Genomic DNA, 24121 nt, shown 5'->3' with positions numbered 1-24121 from the left:
TTGTCTAAGTGGTGATAAGTAGAGAGTAGCTCTGCAATAGACTGGTTACTCCCTTTATCATCCACTATATGGTTACTTCCCTGTGGGGATGTAAACCACCCTGTTTGAAGTTTTTTCGCTAAGCAACAATGTGAAGATGTATTTTCAGAGTTTCTATCAGTAAGTTTTAGTTTAGAGCAGTGGGAATTGTCCACTGAACCTATTTGTAGTGATGGAAATGCCAGACAGGGAAGCTGTCTCAGAAAAGCCATAGCAGGGCAAAAACTTTGTCCATATGGCTGGAAGAGAGAACAGGGATGCTGTTTCTCTTGGGTTGGAGCAGGGCAGGGATGCTGTCCTATCAGCTCCACACTAGGGCAGGGATGCTGTCCTAAGTGTTGTGAGGCAGTGCAGAGTTTCTGCACTAAAGTTTCTCTGGGAGGGTTGGAGTGATGCTCCATGTTAACTAAAATGGTGCTCTTTTTCTCACCAATGTTAGTTATCCCACAGAGAGGTACTTCCACCTCAGGGAGTACAGTTTTGCCAACTGATGATTCCCTTGGAACAGGTGCCACCCCAGGAGAGGTTTCTCCCACCACAGGAATAGTATCCTGAATGGTAGGGTGGTTAGGGGATACTGTGATACCCTTTTTACCTGTTGATGGAGAGGGATCCTGAGTTTTCAGGCCTTCTCTCCTTTGCTTTTTCATTTCACTTGAAATGAGAGGGAACAATTCCTCAGGGATGCCCAGCATGGCTGCATGGGCATAAAACTCTACATCAGCCCAACCTGAGGCCTCTAGGTCATTACCTAAGAGACAGTCTACAGGTAAGCTAGGTGATACCACCACCTGCTTAGGGCCAGTAACTCCACCCCAACTAAACTGAATTATAGCTAAGGGAAGAAACTTAGTGGAGTTATGGACATCAATAATCTTATACTGTTGTCCAATGATGTGTTGATCAGGGTGCACTAGGTTTTCAGTCACCAAAGTGAAACTGGCACCTGTGTCCCTGTAGGCCAAGGCCTCAACACCATTTATTGTAACTGTCTGCCTGTACTTATCCATTGTAAGGGGACAAGCAGCCAGTGTGGCAAGGCCAATGCCACTAGGTATGACAGAAACTGTCTTGGGACTGATTACATCAGTTTCCACTATGGACCCATAAGTGAACCCAACTACACCCTTTGCTTGACTGTTGCCAGCAGTCCCACCACTAGTACCACTACTGCTAGGGGCACTAGAGCTTGATGTATTAGTGGTGGTAGGCTCAGGGGGTTTACCTGGACAGGACTTATCCCCTGGCCTATGGCCTCTGTTTTTACACACAAAGCACCAAGGCTTTTTAATGTGTGCAGGTTGGGAAGAAGAGGAAGAATTTGTTTTATCCCCACCCTCTGAAGAGTGTTTAAGATTTGAAGTGGGATCTTTGGTTTTACCCTTATCCCCATGCTTATCTTGAGATTTTTCACCATCTTTCTTCTTATTGCCATCTTTGTCACCCCCTGTATGAACTTTTCTGTTCACCCTTGTTCTGACCCATTTGTCTGCCTTCTTTCCCAATTCTTGGGGAGAGGTCAGATCAGAGTCTACCAGGTACTGGTGCAACAAATCAGACACACAATTATTAAGTATATGCTCTCTCAGGATTGTGTTATACAGGCTTTCATAATCAGTAACTTTACTGCCATGTAACCACCCCTCCAAGGCCTTCACTGCCTGGTCAATGAAATCAACCCAGTCTTGTGAAGACTCCTTTTTGGTATCTCTGAACTTTATCCTGTACTGTTCAGTGGTTAAGCCATAACCATCCAGGAGTGCATTCTTAAGAACTTGGAAATTGTTAGCATCATTTTCTTTTACAGTAAGGAGCCTATCCCTACCTTTTCCAGTAAATGATAGCCATAGGATAGCAGCCCACTGCTCTTAAGGGACATCCTGTACAGCACAGGCCCTCTCAAGTGCAGCAAACCACTTGTTAATGTCATCCCCCTCCTTGTAAGGGGGAACTATCTTATGCAGATTCCTGGAATCATGCTCTTTTGCAGGATGACTATGGGGAATACTGCTGCTGCCACCATGGGTATCTAAACCCATTTTCTGTCTTTCCCTCTCTATTTCTAAAGACTGTCTATCCAAATCCAGCTGTTGCTTCTTGAGCTTCAGTCTGGTTTGCTCCACTCTCAATCTATTGAGCTCCCTTTCTAACAATCTGTCATCAGGGTGGGTGGGAGGGACATTTCTAGATACAGAGGTATGATGGGAATGAACAGAAGGAGACCTGTTCCTTACAGAGGGCACCCTAACAGCTTGGCTACCAGTATAATGTGAGAGCACATCATCAGTATGATGTGATTCAACCTCTGTACCAACTATGCTAGACTGTCTAGTAATGGGCAGGCTGAGAAGTTTCTTTCCTGAACCTTTTCCTGGGGGAGTCCCTGGATCAGATTGAGAACCATTAGCTACTTTTTCTACAGATTGGGCACTTATGGCCTTATCCTGTACTCTAAGCATATTAATTAACAGTTCTAAAGAAGGATTCTTCCCTACACTCAAACCTCTCTCTATGCAGAGACTCCTTGCTCCTTTCCAGCTAAGGTGATCATATGCAAGTTTGGACAGTTCAACTTTTTGGCCTGTGCCAGACATTTTTTAGAGAGAGTTAAAGTGATAGACAAAGAGAAAAAAGTTTTCAGAACTTTTTGGAAAGACAGAAAAAAACTTTTTAAACTTTTAAGAACTTTTTGAAAGTTTAGAAGTACTTTTCAGCACTTAGAAAAGAGTGAAAAGAGGAAATGCAAAACTTTTTGGCTATGTGTATATACACTGACCTTGTTTTGTATATTTTTCTCTTATGAAAAGTACAATGACAAGAGTGGTAAGTAGTCTCAAAGCACTTATCCCACCACTGCACAACCAATGTAGGAGGCTGGACTGGCTTGTAGTGAGTACCAAGGGGTACTTGCACCTTGCACCAGGCCCAGTTATCCCTTATTAGTGTATAGGGTGTCTAGCAGCTTAGGCTGATAGATAATGGTAGCTTAGCAAAGCAGCTCAGGCTGAACTAGGAGACGTGTGAAGCTACTACAGTACCACTTAGTGTCATATGCACAATATCATAAGAAAACACAATACACAGTTATACTAAAAATAAAGGTACTTTATTTTTATGACAATATGCCAAAGTATCTTAGAGTGTACCCTCAGTAAGAGGATAGGAAATATACACAAGATATATATACACAATAGCAAAAATATGCAGTATAGTCTTAGAAAACAGTGCAAACAATGTATAATTACAATAGGATGCAATGGGGAAACATAGTGATAGGGGCAACACAAACCATATACTCCAAAAGTGGAATGTGAACCACGAATGGACCCCAAAGCTATGTGACCTTGTAGAGGGTCGCTGGGACTATTAGAAAATAGTGAGAGTTAGAAAAATAACCCTCCCCAAGACCCTGAAAAGTGAGTGCAAAGTGCACCAAAGTTCCCCTAAGGACAAAATAGTCGTGTTAGAGGGAGAATGCAAGGAAAACACAAATCAGCAATGCAACAACGATGGATTCCTGTCTGAAGGTACCTGTGGAACAAGGGGACCAAGTCCAAAAGTCACAAGCAGCTCGGAGATGGGCAGATGCCCAAGAAATGCCAGCGGTTGGTGCAAAGAAGCTCTTACTAGGCTGAAGAACTGTGAATACTGCAGGAACGACAAGGGCTAGAGACTTCCCCTTTGGAGGATGGATCCCCCACGCCTTGGAGAGTCGTGCAGAAGTGTTTTCCCGCCGGATAGACGCCAACAAGCCTTGCTACACGCAAATCGTGCGTTTGGCGTTTTTGGACGCTGCTGGGGCCCAGGAGGGACCAGGAGGTCGCAAATTGGACCTGCAGAGAGAGGGGACGTCGAGCAAGACAAGGAGCCCTCACTGAAGCAGGTAGCACCCGGAGAAGTGCCAGAAACAGGCACTACGAGGATGCGTGAAACGGTGCTCGCCGAAGTTGCACAAAGGAGTCCCACGTCGCCGGAGACCAACTTAGAAAGTCGTGCAATGCAGGTTAGAGTGCCGTGGACCCAGGCTTGGCTGTGCACGAAGGATTTCCGCCGGAAGTGCACAGGGGCCGGAGAAGCTTGCAAAGTCACGGTTCCCAGCAATGCAGCCCAGCGAGGTGAGGCAAGGACTTACCTCCACCAAACTTGGGCTGAAGAGTCACTGGACTGTGCGGGTCACTTGGACGTTGTCGCTGGATTCGAGGGACCTCGCTCGTCGTGCTGAGAGGAGACCCAAGGGACCGGAGATGCAGCTTTTTGGTGCCTGCGGTTGCAGGGGGAAGATTCCGTCGACCCACGGGAGATTTCTTCGGAGCTTCTGGTGCAGAGAGGAGGCAGGCTACCCCCACAGCATGCACAAGCAGGAAAACAGTCGAGAAGGCGGCAGGATCAGCGTTACAGAGTTGCAGTAGTCGTCTTTGCTACTATGTTGCAGGTTTGCAGGCTTCCAGCGCGGTCAGCGGTCGATTCCTTATCAGAAGGTGAAGAGGGAGATGCAGAGGAACTCGGCTGAGCTCATGCATTCGTTATCTAAAGTTTCCCCAGAGACAGAGACGCTAAATAGCCAGAAAAGAGGGTTTGGCTACCTAGGAGAGAGGAAAGGCTACTAACACCTGAAGGAGCCTATCACAAGGAGTCTCTGACGTCACCTGGTGGCACTGGCCACTCAGAGCAGTCCAGTGTGCCAGCAGCACCTCTGTTTCCAAGATGGCAGAGGTCTGGAGCACACTGGAGGAGCTCTGGACACCTCCCAGGGGAGGTGCAGGTCAGGGGAGTGGTCACTCCCCTTTCCTTTGTCCAGTTTCGCGCCAGAGGCAGGGGCTAAGGGGTCCCTGAACCGGTGTAGACTGGCTTATGCAGAATTGGGCACATCTGTGCCCAACAAAGCATTTCCAGAGGCTGGGGGAGGCTACTCCTCCCCTGCCTTCACACCATTTTCCAAAGGGAGAGGGTGTCACACCCTCTCTCAGAGGAAGTTCTTTGTTCTGCCATCCTGGGCCAGGCCTGGCTGGACCCCAGGAGGGCAGCTGCCTGTCTGAGGGGTTGGCAGCAGCAGCAGCTGCAGTGAAACCCCAGGAAGGGCAGTCTGGCAGTACCAGGGTCTGTGCTACAGACCACTGGGATCATGGAATTGTACCAACAATGCCAGGATGGCATAGAGGGGGCAATTCCATGATCATAGACATGTTACATGGCCATATTCGGAGTTACCATGGTGAAGCTACATATAGGTAGTGACCTATATGTAGTGCACGCGTGTAATGGTGTCCCCGCACTCACAAAGTTCAGTGAATTGGCTCTGAACAATGTGGGGGCACCTTGGCTAGTGCCAGGGTGCCCTCACACTAAGTAACTTTGCACCTAACCTTTACCAGGTAAAGGTTAGACATATAGGTGACTTATAAGTTACTTAAGTGCAGTGTAAAATGGCTGTGAAATAACGTGGTCGTTATTTCACTCAGGCTGCAGTGGCAGGCCTGTGTAAGAATTGTCAGAGCTCCCTATGGGTGGCAAAAGAAATGCTGCAGCCCATAGGGATCTCCTGGAACCCCAATACCCTGGGTACCTCAGTACCATATACTAGGGAATTATAAGGGTGTTCCAGTAAGCCAATGTAATTTGGTAAAAATGGTCACTAGCCTGTTAGTGACGATTTGAAAGTAATGAGAGAGCATAACCACTGAGGTTCTGGTTAGCAGAGCCTCAGTGAGACAGTTAGGCACCACACAGGGAACATATACATGCACACCTATGAGCACTGGGGCCCTGTGTGACAGGGTCCCAGTGACACATACATATAGGCCACAAACCTATGAGCACTGGGGTCCTGACCAGCAGGATCCCAGTGACACATAACAACCATACTGAAAACATAGTGTTTTCACTATGAGCACTGAGGCCTGGCTATCAGGATCCCAGTGAGACAGTGAAAACAGTGACAAACACCCTGACATACACTCACAAACAGGCCAAAAGTGGGGGTAACAAGGCTAGAAAGAGGCTACCTTCTCACAAGTAATCTCTATACTATGATGAGAACTCACATCAGTACCAGCCCTGCTAGGTGGCCTGCTAAGGGGCAGGTTGGGAAGGTTCCCTTCTAACCCTTTTAAAGGGGGTGCCCCAGAATCAGAGTGTGAACCATCAGCTAATTTCTCACCAGATGTGCCAACTAAGGTCTTATCCTGTTCAATGAGCATATTAACTAACAGTTCTCTTGAGGGATTCTTCCCTACCCCTAAACCTCTTTCAATGCAGAGACTCCTTGCTCCCTTCCAGCTAAGGCGGTCATAAGCAACTTTGAGCAGATCAACAGTTTGACCTGTACAAGACATTATAGAAAAGGTTTAAGGGACAGAAAAAGAAAGAAAAAGTTTCAGAACTTTTTAAAGAAAAGAAAAAAAACTTTTTCAACTTTTAAGAACTTTTTGAAAGTTTTAGAGGTACTTTTCAGCACTTAGCAAAGGAGTAAGAGAAGAAAAGCAAAACTTTTTGGTTAGGTGTACATACACTGTACTTGTTTTGTATATTATTCTCTTATGAAAAGTACAAAATGACAAAGTGGTAAGTAGTTGCAAGTACTTATCCCACCGCTGCACAACCAATGTAGGAGGCTGGCCTGGTTTGTAGTGAGTACCAAGGGGTACTTACACCTTGCACCAGGGCCAGGTATCCCTTATTAGTGTAGAGGGGTGTCTAGCAGCTTAGGCTGATAGAAAAGGTAGCTTAGCAGAGCAGCATAGGCTGAACTAGAAGGCGTGTAAAGCTCCTACTATACCACTGGTGTCATATGCACAATATCATAAGAAAACACAATACACAGATATACTAAAAATAAAGGTACTTTATTTTTATGACTGTAGGAGGGTGGACTGGCTTGTAGTGAGTACCAAGGGGTACTTACACCTTGCACCAGGGCCAGGTATCCCTTATTAGTGTAGAGGGGTGTCTAGCAGCTTAGGCTGATAGAAAAGGTAGCTTAGCAGAGCAGCTTAGGCTGAACTAGGAGATGAGTGAAGCTCCTACAGTACCACTAGTGTCACTTGCACAATATCATAAGAAAACACAATACACAGATATACTAAAAATAAAGGTACTTTATTTTTATGACAATATGTCAAAGTATCTCAGTGAGTACCCTCAGTATGAGGATAGCAAATATACACAAGATATATGTACACAATACCAAAATACGCAGTAATAGCAATAGAAAACAGTGCAAACAATGTATAGTCACAATAGGATGCAATAGGGGCACATAGAGATAGGGGCAACACAAACCATATACTATAGAAGTGGAATGCAAACCACAAATGGACCCCAAACCTATGTGACCTTGTAGAGGGTCGCTGGGACTGTAAGAAAACAGTGAGGGTTAGAAAAATAGCCCACCCCAAGACCCTGAAAGGTGGGTGCAAAGTGCACCTAAGTTCCCCAAAGAGCACAGAAGTCGTGATAGGGGAATTCTGCAGGAAAGACCAACACCAGCAATGCAACAACGATGGATTTCCAGATGAGAGTACCTGTGAAACAAGGGGACCAAGTCCAAAAGTCACGATCAAGTCGGGAGGGGGCAGATGCCCAGGAAATGCCAGCTGTGGGTGCAAAGAAGCTGCCACCGGATGGTAGAAGCTGTGGATTCTGCAAGAACGACAAGGGCTAGAAACTTCCCCTTTGGAGGATGGATGTTCCACATCGTGAAGAGTCGTGCAGAGGTTTTTCCGTGCAGAAAGACCGCAAAAAAGCCTTGCTAGCTGCAAAGGTCACGGTTAGGGTTTTTGGATGCTGCTGTGGCCCAGGAGGGACCAGGATGTCGCCAATTGCGTGAGGAGACAGAGGGGGCATCCAGCAAGACAAAGAGCCAACTCAGAAGCAAGCAGCACCCGCAGAAGTGCCGGAACAGGCATTACAAAGTGGAGTGAACCGGAGCTCACCCGAAGTTGCACAAGAGAGTCCCACGACGCTGGAGGACAACTCAGGAGGTCGTGCAATGCAGGTTAGAGTGCCGGGGACCCAGGCTTGGCTGTGCGCAAAGGAAATCCTGGATGAGTGCACAGGAGCCGGAGTAGCTGCACAACTGGCGGGTCCCAGCAATGAACTCTAGCGTGGGGAGGCAAGGACTTACCTCCACCAAACTTGGACTGAAGAGTCACTGGACTGTTGGAGTCACTTGTTCAGAGTTGCTGAGTTCAAGGGACCTCGCTCGTCATGCTGAGAGGAGACCCAGAGGACTGGTGATGCAGTTCTTTGGTGCCTGCGGTTGCAGGGGGAAGATTCCATTGACCCACAGGAGATTTCTTCGGAGCTTCTAGTGCAGAGAGGAGGCAGACTACCCCCATAGCATGCACCACCAGGAAAACAGTAGAGAAGGCGGCAGGATCAGCGTTACAAGGTCGCAGTAGTCGTCTTTGCTACTTTGTTGCAGTTTTGCATGCTTCCAGCGCAGTCAGCAGTCGATTCCTTGGCAGAAGGTGAAGAGAGAGATGCAGAGGAACTCTGATGGGCTCTTGCATTCGTTATCTAAGGAATTCCCCAAAGCAGAGACCCTAAATAGCCAGAAAAGGAGATTTGGCTACTTAGGTAAGAGGATATGCTAGTAACACCTGAAGGAGCCTATCAGCAGGAGTCTCTGACGTCACCTTCTGGCACTGGCCACTCAGAGCAGTCCAGTGTGCCAGCAGCACCTCTGTTTCCAAGATGGCAGAGGTCTGGAGCACACTGGAGGAGCTCTGGGCACCTCCCAGGGGAGGTGCAGGTCAGGGGAGTGGTCACTCCCCTTTCCTTTGTCCAGTTTCGCGCCAGAGCAGGGCTGAGGGATCCCTGAACCGGTGCAGACTGGCTTATGCAGAGATGGGCACCATCTGTGCCCATGAAAGCATTTCCAGAGGCTGGGGGAGGCTACTCCTCCCCAGCCCTGACACCTTTTTCCAAAGGGAGAGGGTGTAACACCCTCTCTCTGAGGAAGTCCTTTGTTCTGCCTTCCTGGGCCAGGCCTGGCTGGACCCCAGGAGGGCAGAAACCTGTCTGAGGGGTTGGCAGTAGCAGCAGCTGCAGTGAAACCCCGGGAAAAGTAGTTTGGCAGTACCCGGGTCTGAGCTAGAAACTCGGGGGATCATGGAATTGTGTCAATGCTCAATGGTGACAATTCCATGATCTTAGAAATGTTACATGGCCATGTTCGGAGTTACCATTGTGACGCTATACATATGTCGTGACATATGTATAGTGCACGCGTGTAATGGTGTCCCCGCACTCACAAAGTCTGGGGAATTTGCCCTGAACAATGTGGGGGCACCGTGGCTAGTGCCAGGGTGCCCACACACTAAGTAACTTAGCACCCAACCTTTACCAGGAAAAGGTTAGTCATATAGGTGACTTATAAGTTACTTAAGTGCAGTGGTAAATGGCTGTGAAATAACGTGGACGTTATTTCACTCAGGCTGCACTGGCAGGCCTGTGTAAGAATTGTCAGATCTCCCTATGGGTGGCACAAGAAATGCTGCAGCCCATAGGGATCTCCTGGAACCCCAATACCCTGGGTACCTCAGTACCATATACAAGGGAATTATAAGGGTGTTCCAGTATGCCAATGTAAATTGGTGAAATTGGTCACTAGCCTGTTAGTGACAATTTGGAAAGAAATGAGAGAGCATAACCACTGAGGTTCTGGATAGCAGAGCCTCAGTGAGACAGTTAGTCATAACACAGGTAACACATACAGGGCACACTTCTGAGCACTGGGGCCCTGGCTGGCAGGTTCCCAGTGACACATACAACTAAAACAACATATATACAGTGAAATATGGGGGTAACGTGCCAGGGAAGATGGTACTTTCCTACACAACCCCCCACCCCCCAAGCGAAGGACAATAAGACTAGCAATGACCTGATGAGTCTTCATTGTCTAAGTGGAAATATCTGGAGAGTCCATATGCATTGGAGTGGGTACTCCCAGGTCTATGTTCCACTGTATAGTCCATTCCCTGTAGGGATATGGACCACCTCAACAATTTAGGGTTTTCACCTTTCATTTGTTTTAGCCAAAGTAGAGGTTTGTGGTCTGTCTGAACAATGAAGTGAGTGCCAAACAGGTATGGCCTCAACTTCTTCAGTGCCCAGACCACAGCAAAGGCCTCCCTCTCTATGGCAGACCAACGCTTTTCTCTAGGGGTCAACCTCCTGCTGATAAAAGCAACAGTTTGATCCTGGCCCTCAGAACTAAGTGGTGATAAGACTGCCCCTACCCCTAATTCAGATGCATCAGTTTGGACAATGAATTTTTTGGAGTAACAGGGGCTTTTCAGGACAGGTGGAGAGCACATGGCCTGCTTCAGCTCCTCAAAAGCTTTCTGACAGTTTACTGTCCAAAATACCTTCTTAGGCATTTTATTAGATGTGAGGTCATTAAGAGGTGCTGCAATGGAGCCATAGTTCTTTATGAACCTCCTGTAATACCCAGTGAGGCCTAAAAAGGCTCTCACCTGAGTCTGAGTTGTAGGGGGAATCCAATCTATAATAGTTTGGATTTTCCCCTGAAGTGGTGCAATCTGTTCTCCACCTACCAGGTGTCCCAGATAAACCACTTCCCCCTGCCCTATCTGGCACTTTGAAGCCTTGATAGTGAGGCCTGCCTTTTGCAGGGCCTCCAAAACTTTCCATAGGTGGACCAGGTGATCATCCCAGCTGGAGCTAAAGACAGCTATATGATCTAGATATGCTGCACTAAACGCTTCCAGCCCTTGCAGGACTGTATTCACCAACCTTTGAAAAGTGGCAGGTTTCATTTTTTAATCCAAAAGGCATTACTGTGAACTGGTAATGGCCTCCAATGGTTGAAAATGCAGTTTTTACTTTTGCATCTTCTGATAACTTGATCTGCCAATACCCTGCAGTCAAATCAAAAGTGCTTAGATACTTGGCAGATGGCAGTGTATCTATGAGCTCATCTGCCCTGGGTATAGGGTGAGCATCAGTTTTGGTTACCTGGTTGAGACCTCTGTAATCAACACAAAAATCTCATTTCCCTTTTACCATCTTTGGAATGAGGTTTTGGTACAAGTACCACAGGAGAGGCCCATGGACTTTCAGAGTGCTCAACCACTCCCAGTTCAAGCATTTTCTGCACCTCTTGTTTTATGCAGTCTCTGACATTGTCAGGCTGCCTATAGATCTAACTTTTGACAGGCAAGCTGTCTCCAGTATCTATAGTGTGCTCACACCAAGAAGTGGTGCCTGGCACAGTAGAGAAGAGTTCAGAAAACTGACCCAGGAGATTTATGCAGTGGTCTTTCTGCTCAGCAGTAAGACAATCTGCCAAAACCACACCTTCCACTAGCGCATCTTGTTCTGTGGAAGAGAAAAGATCTGGGAGAGGGTCACTCTCTTCTTCCTGTCCCTCATCTGTTGCCATGAGCAGGGTGAGATCAGCCCTGTCATAGTAGGGTTTCAGGCGATTGACATGGAGCACCCTAATGGGACTCCTGGCAGTGCCTAAGTCAACTAAGTAGGTGACTTCACCCTTTTTCTCAACAATTATGTGGGGTCCACTCCATTTGTCTTGGAGTGCTCTTGGGGCCACAGGCTCCAAGACCCACACTTTCTGCCCTGGTTGGTACTGAACCAAAATAGCCTTCTGGTCATGCCATTGCTTTTGGAGCTTTTGGCTGGCCTGAAGGTTTTTACTGGCCTTTTTCATGTACTCAGCCATCCTAGTTCTTAGGCCAAGTACATAGTCCACTATGTCTTGCTTTGGAGCTTTTAAAGGTTGTTCCCAACCCTCCTTAACAAGTGTTAGAGGACCTCTCACAGAGTGTCCAAATAGGAGTTCAAAGGGGCTGAAGCCCACTCCTTTTTGGGGTACCTCCCTGTAAGCAAAAAGGAGGCAAGGTAACAGGATATCCCATCTCCTGCGGAGTTTTTCAGGGAGTCCCATTATCATACCTTTGAGAGTTTTATTAAACCTCTCAACCAGTCCATTTGTTTGTGGATGATAGGGTGTGGTGAACTTGTATGTAGCACCACATTCCTTCCACATGGCCTTTAAGTAAGCAGACATGAAATTGCTTCCCCTGTCTGATACCACCTATTTTGGGAAGCCCACCCTGCAAAAGATTCCCAGGAGCGCCTTTGCCACTGCAGGAGCTGTAGTGGTCCTTAGAGGAATTGCTTCAGGATATCTGGTGGCATGGTCCACTACCACCAAGATAAACCTATTGCCTGAAGCAGTAGGAGGGTCAAGGGGGCCAACTATGTCAACCCCTACCCTTTCAAAGGGAACCCCAACCACAGGTAGTGGAATAAGGGGTGCCTTTGGAGTGCCACCTGTCTTGCCACTGGCTTGCCAGGTTTCACAGGACTTACAAAATTCCTTTGTGTCCTCTGACATTCTAGGCCAATGAAACAAGGGGACAAGCCTGTCCCAAGTTTTCATTTGCCCCAAATGTCCAGCTAAGGGAATGTCGTGGGCTAGAGTTAGGAGGAACTTTCTGTATTCCTGAGGAATCACCAATCTCCTGGCAGCTCCAGGTTTTGGGTCCCTTGCTTCAGTATACAAAAGGTTATCCTCCCAGTAAACTCTGTGAGAGTCACTGACATCCCCATTTGCTTGTTTGACAGCTTGCTGCCTTAGACCCTCTAGTGTGGGACAGGTATGCTGTGCCACACTCAGCTCCTCCCTGGCAGGCCCCCCTTCACCCAAAAGCTCAGCAGTGTCTGCTTCCAGCTCCTCTGGTGTAGGTTCTGCACATGGTGGAAATTCCTCTTCCTCAGAAGTTGAATCCACTGCAGAGGGAGGGATAGTAGGTTGTGTTTTTCCTTTACTAACCCTAGCTTTAGGGAGCACTTGGTCCATTCTTCCAGGATCCAAGTCACTCTGTTCTTTTTGCTTTTTGGCCTGAGCCCTGGTTAAAGCAAAAATATGCCCTGGAATGCCCAGCATTGCTGCATGAGCCTCCAACTCCACTTCTGCCCAAGCTGATATCTCTAAATCGTTCCCTAGTAGACAGTCTACAGGTAAATCTGAGGCAACCACAACTTTCTTTGGACCAGTAACCCCCCCCCCCCAGTTGAGATTCACAACAGCCATGGGGTGGCTAAGAGTGTTGTTATGAGCATCGGTTACTTGGTACTGGTGACCAAGTAGGTGTTGTTCAGGGTGGACCAGTTTCTCTATTACCATTGTAACACTGGCACCTGTGTCCCTGTAGGCCTGAACCTCAACACCATTTATTAGGGGTAGTTGCTTGTACTTATCCATGTTAAGGGGACAAGCAACCAAGGTGACCAAATCAATGGCCCCCTCAGAGACTAACACAGCCTCTGTGGTCTCCCTAATCCGACCAACCCCAACTAAATTACCAAAAGTGAGCCCAGCTACTCCCTTGGATTGGCTATTAGTAGGTTTGATCCCACCACCACTGCTATTACTAGGGGCACTAGGTGTAGCAGCAGGGGTTGTAGTGGTAGGAGGCTTGGTGCTTTTCTTTGGGCAACTGGGATCAGTTGTCCAATGGCCTTTTATTTTACATAAATAGCACCATGGTTTCTTTTCTTTGTTTGGATTTGAAGAGGATTTGGGCCCACCACCACCACCAGAGTGTTTTTGTGGGCCTGATGAAGACTCATTTTTAGATTTGTCCCCACCCTTGTCAGCAGACTTACCATCCTTCTTCTTGCCATCCTTGTCACCCCCTGTATGAACTTTTCTGTTCACCCTTGTTCTGACCCATTTGTCTGCCTTCTTTCCCAATTCTTGGGGAGAGGTCAGATCAGAGTCTACCAGGTACTGGTGTAACAAATCAAACAAACAATTATTAAGAATATGCTCTCTCAGGATTAAGTTATACAGGCTTTCATAGTCAGAAACTTTACTGCCATGTAACCACCCCTTCAAGGCCTTCACTGAATGGTCAACAAAGTCTACCCAGTCTTGTGAAGACTCCTTTTTGGTTTCTCTGAACTTCATCCTGTACTGTTCAGTGGTTAAGCCATAACCATCTAGGTGTGCATTCTTAAGAACTGTAAAATTATTGGCATCACTTTCCTTCACAGTAAGGAGCCTATCCCTACCCTTTCCACTGAAAGATAGCCATAGGATAGCAGCCCACTGCCTTTGAGGGACCTCCTGTACAACACAGGCCCTCTCAAGTACAGCAAACCACTTGTTAATGTCATCCCCCTCCTTGTAAGGGGGAACTATCTTATGCAGATTCCTAGAATCATGCTCTTTTGCAGGATGACTATTTGGAATACTGCTGCTGCCACCATGGGGTCCTAACCCCAACCTCTGTCTTTCTTTTTCTAAATCAAAGGACTGCCTATCTAAATCCAGCTGTTGCTTCTTGAGCTTCAGCCTGGATTCTTCCACTCTCAATCTATTGAGCTCCCTTTCTAACACTCTGTCATCAGGGTGGGTAGGTTGGGCATGTCTTGATACAGAAGAATGGTGAGAATGAACAGAGGGAGACCTGGCCCTAACAGATGACACTCTAACATTCTGGCATACAGAAGTAATACTTCTACTCTGATGAGAAGCAACACTATTACTGTGATGTGAGTTCACATCAGTACCAGCTATGCTAGGTGGCCTGCTAAGGGGAAGGTTGGAAAGATTCCCTCCCAAATCTTTTGCTAGGGGTGCCCCAGAATCAGAGTGGGAACCATCAGCTAATTTCTCACCAGAAGTGCCAACTAAGGTCTTATCTTGTTCAATGAGCATATTAACTAACAGTTGTCTTGAGGGATTCTTCCCTACCCCTAAACCTCTATCTATGCAGAGACTCCTTGCTTCCTTCCAGCTAAAGTTGTCATAAGCTATGCTGGCCAGATGAAAAGTTTGGCCTGTACCAGACATGATAGAAAAGGTTTAAGAGACAGAAAAAGAAAGAAAAAGTTTCAGAACTTTTTAAAGAACTTAGCAAAGAAGTGAGAGAAGAAAAGCAAAACTTTTTGGTTAGGTGTACATACACTGAACTTGTTTTGTATATTTTTCTCTTATAAAAAGTACAAAATGACAAAGTGGTAAGTAGTTGCATAGTACTTAACCCACCGCTGCACAACCAATGTAGGAGGCTGGAATGGCTTGTAGTGGGTACCAAGAGGTACTTACACCTTGCATTAGGCCCAGGTATCCCTTATTAATGTAGAGGGGTGTCTAGCAGCTTAGGCTGATAGAAAAGGTAGCTTAGCAGAGCAGTTAGGCTGAACTAGTAGACGAGTAAAGCTCCTACAGTACCACTAGTGTCACTTGCACAATATCATAAGAAAACACAACACACAGATATACTAAAAATAAAGGTACTTTATTTTTATGACAATATGCCAAAGTATCTCAGTGAGTACCCTCAGTATGAGGATAGCAAATATACACAAGATATATGTACACAATACCAAAATATGCAGTAATAGCAATAGAAAATAGTGCAAACAATGTATAGTCACAATAGAATGCAATGGGGGCACATAGGGAGAGGGGCAACACAAACCATATACTCTAGAAGTGGAATGCGAACCACGAATGGACCCCAAACCTATGTGACCTTGTAGAGGGTCACTGGGACTGTAAGAAAACAGTGAGGGTTAGAAAAATAGCCCACCCCAAGACCATGAAAAGTGGGTGCAAAGTGCACCTAAGTTCCCCAAAGAGCACAGAAGTCGTGATAGGGGAATTCTGCAAGAAAGACCAACACCAGCAATGCAACAACAATGGATTTCCAGACGAGAGTACCTGTGGAACAAGGGGACCAAGTCCAAAAGTCACGATCAAGTCGGGAGTGGGCAGATGCCCAGGAAATGCCAGCTGTGGGTGCAAAGAAGCTGCCACCGGATGGTAGAAGCTGTGGATTCTGCAAGAACGACAAGGGCTAGAAACGTCCCCTTTGGAGGATGGATGTCCCACGTCGTGAAGAGTCGTGCAGAGGTGTTTCCGTGCAGAAAGACCGCAAACAAGCCGTGCTAGCTTCAAGGGACGCGGTTAGGGTTTTTGGATGCTGCTGTGGCCCAGGAGGGACCAGGATGTCGCCAATTGCGTGAGGAGACAGAGGGGGCGTCCAGCAAGACAAAGAGCCCACTAAGAAGCAAGCAGCACCCACAGAAGTGCCGGAACAGACACTATGAAGTGGAGTGAACCGGAGCTCACCCGAAGTTGCACAAGAGAGTCCCACGACGCCGGAGGACAACTCAGGAGGTTGTGCAATGCAGGTTAGAGTGCCGGGGACCCACGCAAGGGTCGTGGTTAGGGTTTTTCGATGCTGCTGTGGCCCAGGAGGGACCAGGATGTCGCCAATTGCGTGAGGAGACAGAGGGGGCGTCCAGCAAGACAAAGAGCCCACTCAGAAGCAAGCAGCACCTGCAGAAGTGCCGGAACAGGCACTACGAAGTGGAGTGAACCGGAGCTCACCCGAAGTTGCACAAGAGAGTCCCACGACGCCGGAGGACAACTCAGGAGGCTGTGCAATGCAGGTTAGAGTGCCGGGGACCCAGGCTTGGCTGTGCACAAAGGAAATCCTGGAAGAGTGCACAGGAGCCGGAGCAGCTGCAAAACACGCAGTTCCCAGCAATGCAGTCTAGCATGGGGAGGCAAGGACTTACCTCCACCAAACTTGGACTGAAGAGTCACTGGACTGTGGGAGTCACTTGGACAGAGTTGCTGAGTTCAAGGGACCTCGCTCGTCGTGCTGAGAGGAGACCCAGAGGACGGGTGATGCAGTCTTTTGGTGCCTGCGGTTGCAGGGGGAAGATTCCGTCGACCCACAGGAGATTTCTTTGGAGCTTCTAGTGCAGAGAGGAGGAGACTACCCCCACAGCAGGATCAGTGTTACAAGGTCGCAGTAGTCGTCTTTGCTACTTTGTTGCAGTTTTGCAGGCTTCCTGAGCAGTCAGCGGTCGATTCCTTGGCAGAAGGTGAAGAGAGAGATGCAGTGGAGCTCTGATGAGCTCTTGCATTCGTTATCTAAGGAATTCCCCAAAGCAGAGACCCTAAATAGCCAGAAAAGCAGTTTTGTCTACTTCGGAGAGAGGATAGGCTAGCAACACCTGAAGGAGCCTATCAGAAGGAGTCTCTGACGTCACCTGATGGCACTGGCCACTCAGAGCAGTCCAGTGTGCCAGCAACACCTCTGTTTCCAAGATGGGAGAGGTCTGGGGCACACTGGAGGAGCTCTGGGCACCTCCCAGGGGAGGTGCAGGTCATGGGAGTGGTCACTCCCCTTTCCTTTGTCCAGTTTCACACCAGAGCAGGGTTGAGGGAACCCTGAACCGGTGTAGACTGGCTTATTCAGAGATGGGCAGCATCTGTGCCCATCAAAGCATTTCCAGAGTCTGGGGGAGGCTACTCCTCCCCAGCCTTCACACCTATATCCAAAGGGCGAGGGTGTCACACCCTCTCTCAGAGAAAATCCTTTGTTCTGCCTTCCTGGGCCAGGACTGTCTGGACCCCAGGGGGGTAGAAACCTGTCTGAGGGGTTGGCAGCAGCAGCATCTGCAGTGCAAACCCTGAAAAGGCAGTTTGGCAGTACCCAGGTTCTGTGCTAGAGACCCGGGGGATCATGGAATTGTCTACCCAATGCCAGAATGGCATTGGGGTGACAATTCCATGATCTTAGACATGTTACATGGCCATGTTCGGAGTTACCATTGTGACACTATACATAGGTAGTGACCTATGTATAGTACACGCGTGTAATGGTGTCCCCGCACTCACAAAGTTTGGGGAATTTGCCCTGAACGATATGGGGGCACCTTGGCCATTGCCAGGGTGCCCACACACTGAGTAACTTTGTACCCAACCTTCACCAGGTGAAGGTTAGACATATAGGTGACTTATAAGTTACTTAAGTGTAGTGGTAAATGGCTGTGAATAACGTGGACGTTATTTCACTCAGGCTGCAGTGGCAGGCCTGTGTAAGAATTGTCTGAGCTCCCTATGGGTGGCAAAAGAAATGCTGCAGCCCATAGGGATCTCCTGGACCCCCAATACCCTGGGTTCCTCAGTACCATATACAGGGGGATTATATGGGTGTACCAGTGTGCCAATGAGAATTGGTAAATTTAGTCACTAGCCTGCAGTGACAAATTTAGAATGCAGAGAGAGCATAAACACTGAGGTTCTGGTTAGCAGGGCCTCAGTGATACAGTTAGGCACCACACAGGGAACACATACAGGGCACATACAATGAACACTGGGGTCCTGCATGGCAGGATCCCAGTGACACAGGGGCTAAAACATACATACATACAGTGCAAATGGGGGTAACATGCCAGGCAAGATGGTACTTTCATGCAAGGAGCCTCTGCCAACCTAGAAGATTGTGCAAAAGAGGATTCTCCGGTTGGAAGAAGTCCACTGAGCACTGAGGTCCTGACCAGCAGGTTCCCATTGAGACAGGCAAAACACACTGACATATAGGGTTTTCACAATGAGCACTGTGGTCCTGGCTAGCAGGATCCCATTGACACAGTAAAAACACACTGACACACACTCACAAGCAGTCCAAAAGTGGGGGTAACCATGCTAGAAAGGGGGTACTTTCTCACAGCCAGATGTTTTGTCACACAGGCAGGGCACAGCTTCCAGACTTTGCATATAACCCAAGGGGAAACAGAGCACATACTTCACTCTATCAGACCTGAATCGGAAAAGTAAAGAGTGCTCCCAGCGTCTAAGAACTCTTCACATGTATTCGGTGGTACAATCCAGTGTGTACGGGACAAGATACTTAAAAATAGTTGCCTGATCCACCAGTGATTCAGCCCACTGAATTCCCTTGAGGGTATAGAAAGCATTAGCCACTCCCTGTTAATGTTACCACATATTACAGCATCTGTAAAAAGCTGTTCCATCCAACTTTTGCTGAATACTGCCATCACATAAGCCATCACATAAGCAATCCATTGAATCTGTAGACCTTTGTCTAAAGAAAGACAATCAGTTATTATCTCTCTTGTTAGAAGATACTCAACCTCTTGTTTAATAATTAGCTTCGCTTAGGAGAGGCAATTAATGTATGAAACTTTTACGAGAAAGGATGCAGCATCTTCTTTTCTCTAATTATAGTGCTTGACATTTGCTTGTGCCACTTTTGTGGATCTGCAGTTCCCTGCTTGTTCTGGTTGATGTCACAGTGAGGATGACTGGAGACATCAAAAGACAAGACTGGTTTATAATCTTTGGTGTTATCGCAACATATACTATTAATCCATAAATCAGTATGTATCACAGAGGGAGAAATGACACCAATACACTTTATTAATTCACTATCTTTTTCTCTACAGAACTGGAAACTCAATAGCCATCAATTCTAATAATGGCAGCTTTATCAGTACTCTGTCAATGCTTCTTTATGTGGTAAGTCATTGCTTCAGCATGGTGTATGTCAAACCATTTTTCATTGAATTAGTCTAGATTACTTATGGGAGGGGAATGAGAGACATTTGAGTAACTTTTTAGGCCTGGCTTGACAGACGAGCTTTTGTCATTACTCTTTTATAAATATGTCTACATTGAACTTCATGTGTAAACATCTCTCACCTCTAGTACCTCCTGCTGTTTGTTGCGTGGTGCATTGTAGCACATCCTAAGCAGTGCTTACGTTGCATTGACGTGCTTCCATCTCAAGTACTTCCATTTCAATACACGAGATTCATAGTGATAGGGACAGACGTTTGGTGAATGCAGAAGCCATCTTAAAAAGCTAGAAGTAAAACTTTAATTTTTAATAAACAAATCCTTGTTTAATGTTTTATTTAAAAATACATTTTTAAACGCTTTTCTCTCTTTTTCATGGTCCCATAGGACACATAACAGTAACTATGTAATATGGCCTAATATTGCCACTGAGGAGTTCTAGTGACATCGTAAAGCATGAGGCCGAAGTCCAAGTGGTTTGTAAATGTCACTGGAATGACCCCACAGTGACAACCCAGGACCAAGTGCAGCTATCAGTGAGCACCACTTACAAATAGAATGCGTAGGTTTCTCTACCTTTCATGAAAAAATGTTTGTGAACATAATTGACAATGGTCAGGGCTAGTTGATTTATGTCATTCTGTGGCAGTTGAGGTACTGGGTTTTTCAGAACCGGTACTAATCCGGTAACCCAGCGGTGCCAGGGTACACCCAAAGACCTCGGGTACTTTCCTGATTCAGACTACAGAAACTCAGAGTCTTCTAGGTGAAGTCAAAGATCGAATTTATTGGCTGCAACCAATTGACAAGTGTCCTAGAAGTACAACAGCACGATTTGTATGTTCTCAGGAGACTGTGTGTCAATGCAAAATCAGGTTTCCTTATATACAGTTTTTTAAGCTTCAGGCAAACATTCTTGACATTTTGGTTGGTCATTCACATGTTTTCACTACAAAGGAAAAACCAGTGTCATGATGAAACCTCATATTTCATGTCATCCAGCCCATAATAAATTACCCGGCAAGGCCTAGAATTTCACATCAGATAAGTGTGGACCCCCAATAAAAACGGGCACCTCCCCCTCGTAAAGTAAGAAGAAGAAAAGAGCAGGTGCAGGTGTGAGCAAGTTAGGCAGGGTGTGTGAGCGATAATAAGGGTTTTATGGCCTGGTGTGCCTTGATGCTATCTGATTCGGCCACTGGGAGAGGGACTGACCAAACAGGTTTGGCCTGAGGCAATGGTTCCAGCTTGCCCAGGTCAGAGAAAAGTCAATCAAGGTGTACGTGTCCTTGGAATCAAATCTGACTGTATTATAAGCCTATGTGAGGGCAACTTTTAAAATGGCTGTCGTGTATAAAATGGGAGCCACGAGTGCAGGACGAAAATGGCGATTTCGAGGTGAAAACGCTGCTGGAATTGAGCGAAAATGCTCATGCTTAGTGTACTAGTCATTATCGGTCTTTTGATACTAAAATCGTACTGCTGTGGCAAAGTAAATTACATGGGTCCAGAATTTTTAGAACCACAAACCCTCCTTTTGCCCTTACACAGGCAATAAACCTATTCTCATGCTAATCTGAGTCCAGGTCTATGTTTCTAAAGTCGTTGAGATGTTGCTGTAACATCATCCTAGTATTTAGCTCGTCTCTTGGTGCAGGTTTCCTTGAACATGAAGTAGCACAAAAAGGCCACATATGGCAGGACAAAATAAGGAATACCTCTATCTGCAGTAGGTGGCATAAGATCACACACCCAACAATTAGTGATGTTCACTACTAACTAGTGTTGATGCAGAAGCTGTACAAAAGAATTGCTTACGAATTCTGATCTTCTAACCTGCTCATGTTCAGGAAAAGGGTGAAAAGAGTGCAAAGAAACAATAGTAGGAAAAGACATAGGTTGGGAAGTGGGTGCAGAAGTCAATTGAGTAGAGAAAAACAATCCTACCCATAAATGACAACGTCATGTTTAAAAGACACTAGAAAACACGTTATTAAGAACATATAGACAACGGGAGAAAGTAGTGACCACTATGAAATAATAATTTTTCACAACCCTAACCAAAAAGCAAATCCTAAAATTATCTAGTAACATTTTTAGGGCTCCTCTGCATTTCAGTAATTTTTGTATGTTCAGGTGGAACAGTGGTGACTCTCATCAATGCTCTAAGGTGAAAAGGGGGTACTCTTTCCACAGAAAATTGACTTTATTCTGCTTTTACTAAACAGAATAGTACTTTAAAACAATGCCAGCAAAACAATCAGTCTCCTAACACCTAGTCTATACAATCACACAGAAACCTCTTGTGAAACCAACTATGCCCAGAGTCCGTTCAAAAAGCCTCTCTGGCAGGCTTCTATTGTCCATCAAATTTTCTTTTGTTGTTTTCTTTCGCATGGGCCTCTCAATTCAGGCCTCTTCGTGAGAAAAGTACTGCTTAGTTGGAGTGCCCTCCTGGCAAACACCCACAGCTCACTCGAAAGTCTCAATATCTTAAAGCAATGCACTAGTGTCTCTCCTCTGTGGCAGATACTACAAACAATGTGCTCTTCATTGATCAAGGGCACAAATCATCTCGTGCAGACCCAAGCACCATTAATTGGGAAATAGCTCAAGCTCAGCAGCACTTTCAGACTCCAACACTCATTATTTAGTGTCAGAGGACGCTCAAGCTGCTCTTTCATGGGCACCAAAATATAGTGCCTTTTTCCAAACTTGAAATCTCCGGTGCACTGCCCTTCTTCCGTTGGAGCAAAGAAAAGGGGGTGTGTGGCCAAAACTCAGGCCAAGGGGCTCAAGGGATTGCACACTGTCAGAGGTTACCAGCACATGACAGGTAGAGAAATGAAACCTCAAAACAGCTCTGCTATCAACAACAGGAATCCTTCTCTTTAGCTCTTTTACACTGAAACTTTGGTTTTGTGATGTCCAACGCCGTCTGATGGAGCAAGTACGATACCATGCGCTGGCGATCGCTGTCCAGCTTTGCTACTTTCTGGGTGCTGAGACTGTAGGGCCAAGACGTCCGTCTTTCATCTGTAGCTGTCACTGATGGGAATTAGGCTTAAATCAATGTCCTGCAGGTTATTATGACTTGATACCCACAGAATCTAGTGACGTAGGAAATGTGCCACAGTTGTTAGTTTCCTTCAATTTAGTAAAAAAAAACAGTTCATGGTTTTTAACAAGGGGACTGCAAGCAGGTGGTCTGCAATCTTCAAAGGAGTAGCCATACACCATGGGCATAAAATACAAAGACAAAGGCAGAAGGGCAAAACAGGGTCTCTAGCATCTTTAATTGGGTTCTCTCCATTATTCTCTGCCATCTATAGCTACATGAGAATTCTATCTGAATGGATTTCCTCACACAGTGGCATTGTCTAATGGGGTAAACACATATTTGCCTCAATGATTAAGTCTAGGTGTTCCTCCTTACCTTAGAACATCTCAATAGAGAAATCACATGATACCGATTATCAGGGACATGTAGAAACCGTCCTTTAAAAACTGTGCATCAGGTGCACTATGCAATACACAGGCTAATAGTCAAATGTGCAAACAAAAAGACAAGAACTAGAGGGTCCTGATATTTGCATGATTAGGACACATCTGATCCCACCAAAAATTAAAGTAGCAGGAACAGAAGGGAACTGAAAACCAAATTAAAATAGACATTGAAAATTCGTCATGTTCAAAAAGGTAAACATAAGATATCTCCTATTGAGATGGAAAACTTGTCTTACTATAATATTGAGTCAGTTAACCAGTCTATCGCTACCCTGACAGTCAGGCTGGAAAACATTGAAGCAGGCCTAAGGCAAATTCTTGAAAACCAGTCTGGTCATACCAAAGGGAATTATACATAACATGGGGGTCCCTGGTATATCACTGCAGTCTGGAAATGTAAACCTTAACAATACATCAATAATAATAAAAGGGCTGACTGGTGAAAGGAATTCGAAAAAGAGAAATGGGACTAGGACATAGCTAAAATCTCAATAACTAAGCATGATGCGACATTGGTCAGGGGAAGTAACAAAAGAAAAAAAATCTATAGGAAGAACAAAAAAAAATTATTTGGGTGATAGTCAGGCATGTGACACAACATCGAGAGTACGGGTGGTACACAAAGGCCAAAGTTACACAAATTTTAACTCTACCATTGGCGACTACAACATATACGGTACTCCTAGCTAATGTTTCAGTTCCTTCTTCAGGAAAAAATGAAAACCTGGTTTTCTTTTAAGGAACGAAAGCCATATGCTACTTAGGAAACACAACATCGTTAACTAATGTAATATAGAAATTAGGCCACCTTGAGTCACAGATCTATAATTTCATCCTTAGGTCCAATCAAGGATACATAAATGTAGGGCTGCCTGTTCCTTTAAGGGAAGGGGCAGTAACGTGACTAACTGCAGGTGACACACTTTGATCCTGTATATCTCTTTTTATTTTCCTTCAATACCATTATAGCCAAATAGACATTCACTGGTGAAGTGTTGTCTTTTATGTTCACAGCATGAAATATCATTATCTGTGGAATTTAGTAACCAGAACAAGTTCAACCAACTGTTGCGTAGCGATGGGCATCGTCATGACCATCCCCTCACAACACAGGGGAGCTTGTAATAGTATCAAAAGCAGCAACAAACATGCAAAAAACAAATAAAAAATAATAAA

The 24121-nt window shown here is 46.1% G+C and overlaps 1 protein-coding gene across 1 annotated transcript in view; it reads left to right on the top strand.

The window, feature by feature from the left end:
* Positions 1-24121, top strand: part of ZPLD1 (zona pellucida like domain containing 1) — a 473205-nt gene that overhangs the window by 220332 nt on the left and 228752 nt on the right. The window contains exon 5 of the mRNA XM_069204797.1: positions 19306-19378. Coding sequence (XP_069060898.1) covers positions 19306-19378 — 73 coding nt within the window. The remainder of the gene's footprint in view (positions 1-19305; positions 19379-24121) is intronic.

This window comes from Pleurodeles waltl, chromosome 8 (genome assembly GCF_031143425.1).
Source record: "Pleurodeles waltl isolate 20211129_DDA chromosome 8, aPleWal1.hap1.20221129, whole genome shotgun sequence".
Lineage (NCBI taxonomy): Eukaryota > Metazoa > Chordata > Amphibia > Caudata > Salamandridae > Pleurodeles > Pleurodeles waltl.
The sequence above is the reverse complement of the archived record's forward strand: the minus strand, read 5'-3'. Positions and strand labels throughout refer to the sequence as shown.